Source organism: Galeopterus variegatus, unplaced genomic scaffold (assembly GCF_000696425.1).
Source record: "Galeopterus variegatus unplaced genomic scaffold, G_variegatus-3.0.2 Scaffold1513, whole genome shotgun sequence".
Taxonomy (NCBI): Eukaryota; Metazoa; Chordata; class Mammalia; order Dermoptera; family Cynocephalidae; genus Galeopterus; species Galeopterus variegatus.
Window position 1 is genome coordinate 279,482 of NW_007727624.1, and position 5,997 is coordinate 285,478.

At 54.2% G+C, this 5,997-nt stretch overlaps 1 protein-coding gene across 1 annotated transcript in view; it reads right to left on the reverse strand.

Moving 5' to 3' along the window:
• Nucleotides 1–1,151: 1,151 nt before the first annotated feature.
• Nucleotides 1,152–5,997, reverse strand: part of ATP2C2 (ATPase, Ca++ transporting, type 2C, member 2) — a 58,625-nt gene continuing 53,779 nt past the window's right edge. The window contains 6 exon segments of the mRNA XM_008577450.1: nt 1,152–1,555; nt 2,555–2,696; nt 2,886–2,984; nt 3,646–3,793; nt 5,344–5,460; nt 5,556–5,624. Of these exon segments, the coding sequence (XP_008575672.1) occupies nt 1,437–1,555; nt 2,555–2,696; nt 2,886–2,984; nt 3,646–3,793; nt 5,344–5,460; nt 5,556–5,624 (694 nt within the window). The 3' untranslated portion in view covers nt 1,152–1,436.

The following is a 5,997-nucleotide window of genomic DNA, read 5'->3' on the forward strand; positions in this document are numbered from 1 at the left end:
GGCAGATGCCAGCCCCCTGGGTCTGCCACTTGCTGGGGTGGCACATCTGTGCATCTCCTGCATTAAGCCCTGCTGTCATGGGTGGGGGTGCAGAGGTGCTCCTCCCCCAGGCTGTGAGTCACACTTAGGAGGACTCTGCACTCTGCCTGGGAACTGCAGGGGTCCCCTCTGACCTTTCTCATCCTGGTCTGGCTCAGGTGTTACCACCCTGGGCAGCCTTTCTCACGGCAACTATGGCTGGGTATGATGGTCACTCGTGTGTCAACTTGGCCAGGCCATGGTGCCAGTTATTTGGTCAAACACCAGTCTAGATGTTGTTGTGAGGTATTTTGTAGATGGGATTTACATTTAAACCAGTAGACTTTGAGTGAAGCAGATTATCCTTCATAATGTGGATGGGCCTCATCTAATCAGTCGAAGGCTTTAAGAGAAAGGACCCAGGTCCCCTGAGAAGAAAGGAATCCTGCCTCTGGACTCAAGACTGTCACATCAGCTCTCCCTGGGTCTTCAGCCTGCCCTAAAGATGTTGGACTTGCCAGCCCCAACAGGCACGTGAGCCAGTTTCTTAAAACAAATCTCTCTCTCTTCTCCATCCTGTTGCTTCTGTTTCTCTGGAAAATCTGACTAGTCTCTGGGGGGTTATTTCAGGAGAGATGGAGACACATTCTGGTTCTCCCTGGTTTTGTCTGCTGCCAGCAGAATGCGGGCATGGAGACCTGTCTGTTCTGCCATGTTTTGAGTGGAAGGACAGATATGTTTTGAGAACAGTCTCAGGGGCAGTGGGAAATAAAGCCCACCCTCTATGGCCTGGTGGGCAGGCAGGCAGGATTGCTGTTCCTGGCTGTGGGGGCAAAGGCCACTCACTGTTGGTTTTCTCCAGAAGCCAAAGCCTTCATTAGGTCGTTTGGTGTGTGGTTGCTTCTCACCATGTGTCCAAAATGGCATAAGGTTTCCAGCCTGACCACTTGCAGGAAAAACACTAATCATTAGGCCCTTGCACAGCACTTTACAAAAATACCCAAAGCCCTCATTTTGTGATGAGGAAATAGGGTCTCAAGGGGAATAACGGAGGCAGAGAAGCGACCCTGCTACCTCCATCACGGGTGGGCCACATCACCTCGAGCTATGGCATAAACACGTAATAGGCGTGGTTAATAAAAATCATTGTGATTTAATAAATAGCGTGACGTTTCTGTACCGGCTCCTCCCTGCATGTCCCGGAGCCCAGCGCGGGAGAGGGGCGAATGGACCTGGGCTGGGCCTCCAGAGCGCAGCCACGAGGTTTCTGCAGGCTTCCCAAGAGGAAGCATCACGTGGGTGACCTCATGCCACAGTGTTCTAAAAATCTCCCTCTGAAGAGTGTACCCCACAGCAAGGGGAAGGCCACAGTCACATAAGAATATAGATTTCTTAGGGAATGGACACGGCTGGGTCCACTATACATCATCGTGGTGCGTCTGGACCTCCTTGGCTCTGGAGCAGTATTTTTCACATAGTTTGAGGAACTCTGACAAAATGAACACGGATGAGGCCAATCCAGTTAAAAACAGCAAATCTGCCAATAGGTGAGAAGAGAAAAGAGTCAGCACACGCTGTGCCACGCAGGGATGATCTGTCACCCACAGGCTGCCCGTGCACTTGAGACTGGGTCAGCCAACTTGCTTCCAGCGGTTGGAAACATCTGTCAAAAGAAATTTACTTTGGAGGGTTCATTTTCTTTTGTCTCCTCGTACAGGACATTCACCAGCGACCCATGTGGACACTGCTTATTAGGTTACAGGGAAGAGCCCACTGTCCCGTCTTGCCTGAGGGTTTTAAGTGTACTTATCTGCATGGCCACAGACCTTACTGACCATCGTGTGACCCTCATGAGCCAGGCTGGCACCACAGCCCACCCCGTGTGCTGTCTCGGGGGGCCGCCTACCAGCCTCCCTCCCAGGAGGGACAGAGGAGCATGAGACAGGGGGGCCCTGCTCCCTCCCTGGAAGCTGCTGTGGTCACGGCTGCTCTGCCGGTGACCTCCTCTGTACAACCCACCTTCCATCTCTGCTGCTGTGCCAGCCTGGGCAAGGACGCAGGGAAGTCCATGCCAGGGTGTGGGCACTTGGAGCCTTCAGAGAGCCCAGAGAGAATTACAAGATGGCTTGTCTCCCTGTCTTCAGGTAAGAAGGCGTCTGAGTCACACTGGCACCAAGGTCTAGTCCATGCTTCCCAGCGGGGGCACATCATGGCCCAAGCCCAGCCCGCCATAACCCTGGGGCCCCACAGGCTGCTTCTCCTCCCTGCTTTGTGTTCTGAGCCCCAAGGCTTGTGAGGCCAATTCCCCTTCCACTCAGGCCCCTCCTGGGGTGCTTTTGTGTTCTCTGTGTTCACATCGCTCTCCTGCCTGCACCAACGCAGAGCAGATGCTCACACAGGAGCCTACTCCTCTGAGGATGGAAGGTGTTGGGATTCAGCACCGCGGAAAGCTCTGCAGCTCGCGGCCCGGGCGGCCAGGGCAGCCTTCGATGGCCCTGGTCTTGGGTGACCTCTTGCTCCCATCCCCTCCACTCACCAAGTGCGCCCAGGTTCTCCGTCATGAAGACCTTCTGCAGGGGCGGGATGTAAATGACGGCCAGCTGCCCCAGAATCGACCCAAGGATCGAATAAAGGAACATGCGGTTACTGAGAAAGCCGATCTCAAATATCAACTTGGTCTGCGGGGAGGAGAAGGTTACACGTTGGCTTGTAGACACCCACTGCTCAGGTAAAGGCAGCAGTGCCCATAACTGCCTGCATGGAGCCAGAGTCCCTAAGCGACACAGGCAGTGACTGAGTGTTTCTGTGAACACCCTGTGGTTCTACAGGGAGCCTGAGAGGTGGCCCAGGGGTCAGCCTGGCCTCACCTGAGAGCGGCAGGTCAAAGCATTGAAGAGATCAAAGAGTACAAAGCATGTAAAGGTCATCGTGGTGCTGCGTGGACTGCTCGCCTTGTCTTCAGGCATCTAGAACACAAAGGTGCAGGCGCGAGGGTTGGACGGGCAGGAGTTCCACAACACGGGCCTCTGCAGGCCCACCGACAGAGGTCGAGCAGGCAGCCTCCTGCAGTCTGGAGGTCGGATAGGAGCACACCAGAAGCGAGGCTCCCGAGCACACGCTCATCTGCCACCAGCAAGGACCCGGCTCTGGGAGGGGCCTCTCTACCAGGGGGCTCAGCTGCTGGAATGATGAGGCTTAAAATTCTGGATAGATCACCTGTTTAATTTCCTATCTAGATCACTGTGTATCTCAGCACAGAGGCTCCCTGAACCTGCAGGCCATGAGAAGTGACCCGCAAACAATCATCTCCAGATAAAAGATGGGAGTGTGATTTAGTAGATTTCAAATTGTTTCCTGGAGACAATAAAAGCAGTGTGTGTGGGGGGGTCCTGTCCCATGTAGAAGGAAGTCTGAATTCTCTTCCTCTCGAGGTGTTCATGCTACCATCTCCTGCCTCGCTAAGTCACCCCCTAGTCCTCCGCACTCTGCCTCATGCTCCTCAGTCCCTCTGAGGGCACCAAGTCCTGTCTGTGTTTGTCATGAGCCCCATGGTCCAGTCCCCAGCGTCTGCACCCACAGGTGCTCAGTGCATGTTCGCTGAACAAGCCAGCAAAGCACTTCACATACCTCCTTCCAGAAGATGAACAGGGTCCCACTGATGATGATGGCCGCGGACATGAGGACTTTCAGGATGAGGGTTCTGCTGAGGATCGTGTCCTTGATGCTCCGTGGTGGCTGCCTGAGGACGTCTTTGTCAACTGGCTCTACCCCCAAGCTGCTCAGAACAGGAGACAAGACACTTTGAAATAAACTGTAAATAAAAAAGGACACTTGAAACAGAGATGCACTCAAGCCTCCCAGGCCAGCCCTCCAGTCAGCATCGAAGGCACAGCCAGGACAGGCATCTGCTAAACGCTCCAAGTCGTCCCACGGGAGCCGGGGCTTTCCCATCCTTGCTGGAACGCCCGCCTGGCAGGAGCTCCAGTGTGAAGCCTGCTGTCCAGCCTCCCGGCCCCTTGGCTTCTCCATAGCCTGGACCTTGCGGGCAGCCATACCCCCCTTCTCCCCAGGATAGTGAAGGAAGACCATCCAACAAGGCCAACCATAATGGGCTTGCGCCTTCTAAGACACCATCGTGAAGCCTGCTGTCCAGCCTCCCAGCCCCTTGGCTTCCCCATAGCCTGGACCTTGTGGGCAGCCATACCCCCCTTCTCCCCAAGATAGTGAAGGAAGACCATCCAACAAGGCCAACCATAATGGGCTTGTGCCTTCTAAGACACCATGGTCTTTGACCCATGCTCAGTTCCTTAACTCAGGCAATTTCCATCACCACGTGGGGATCCCCCGACCCCTAGGTCATGCCTGGCCTCATTCCAGCTGGTGGGGAGAAACAGGCTCCAGGGTCTGCCCTCTGCACAGCCCCCCACTGACTGAGGGAGACCCATATTCAGCCAACTTTGAAACAGCAGGGTCAAGGCTAGACCAGCAGTGGAGGGGTGGCGGGAGCAGCCTGGGCTGAGGCCCCGCATCCCTCACGGCCCCTGTCCCAGGAAGAGCTTGTAGAAGAGGGAACCCTCACACTCGGCTTTGCGGGAACGGACTAGGACTCTTTCCCTAAGTAGCTGGTATTAGTGATGATTAATATAATAGCAGCAATAAATAAGCTATATTTGAAACAACACCTACTATTTGCTCAAACACAGGTAAGCATGCTTGGTCCTGCAGGTCTCCCCAACTCCAAAGCCCATTCTTACCCCTGCATCACTATTCCCTCCTCATTCATTCACATAGACAAAAATTTCCTAAGCACCTACTGTGTGCCAAGCACTGTTCTAGAAGCTAGGAATAAAGCAGGAAACAAAACAAAACCCTGCCTCCATGAAGCTGACATTTTAAAAGGAAGATAGATTATAATCAGATGAGGAAATATATACATACGTTCCCCTCTAGGAAAAAATACAGCAGGTTGAGGAGATGAGTGGGAGGAGACTACTAAAGTAATCTGGGAGGACTTCTTGGAGGCAGTGACCTAATGAAGTGTGGAAACGAGCCATGCACGTGGCCCAGGGCGAGTAATCCAGGCAGAGGGGGCAGAAGGTCCATCCTCGAGGTTCTGCCTGCCCCGCTGCTGCTTCCTCTGCCTTCCACTCCCTGTGTTCCCCCCAGGGCAGCACACTTTGGTTTTCTGCAAACTCCTTATAGGGATGCTGTTGGTTCGTCTCTGTAGCTCTACCCCCCTGCACTGAGTAGGGGTGCAGCCAGTGGGCCCTGGCAGAAGCCCCGCAGGTGGGAAGGAGATGCAGGGCTACCAGCCGCCGGCCTCACCTCTGTGCTGGTGGCCCGTCCATGATGATGTTGATCCACAGGATCTGCATGGCATTGAGGGGGCTGGGCAGGTTGAGCATGGTGGACAGAGTGATGAGGCTCAAGGCTGAGATGCTCCTGAGGGCACAAGTGCAGATACGGCCTGTCAAGGGCGCTGGCCAGACCACAGACGCAGCGCTTAGCTCCGCTGAGACACGCTGGCCTCTACTTACGTGCTCAGCTGAAAGCGGACAAAGTTTTTGATGTTATAAAAAATCCCCTTGCCTTCCTCCACTGCATTCCTGCAGGAGAGAAGAGACGTTTATTCATAGGCCCTGGCAGAAAGGCCCCGTGGCTGCTGGTCACTGAACAAAGTGGGGGTGACCAGCCTGGATGTGACATTGCACATGACCCTCATGCCGACATTCTTGGGGACACATTGGTGGGAGACGATATTGCCCTAACAGGTGCCTGACAGCCATGGGGGGCTGGTCTCCGAGCCATATTAGCCCTTCTGTGCAAAGCATATGCTTGATGCCTCTAATTTGGCTGTAAATTATTCTCTTGTCCCGAGCCCAGGGACCCCTCCCCTTGCCCAGAGCTCCTGAAGTGCTTAATGCATCTCGGCTATTTACCAAAGAGACACAGCAAAATCAATTAAACCTGACACTTAGA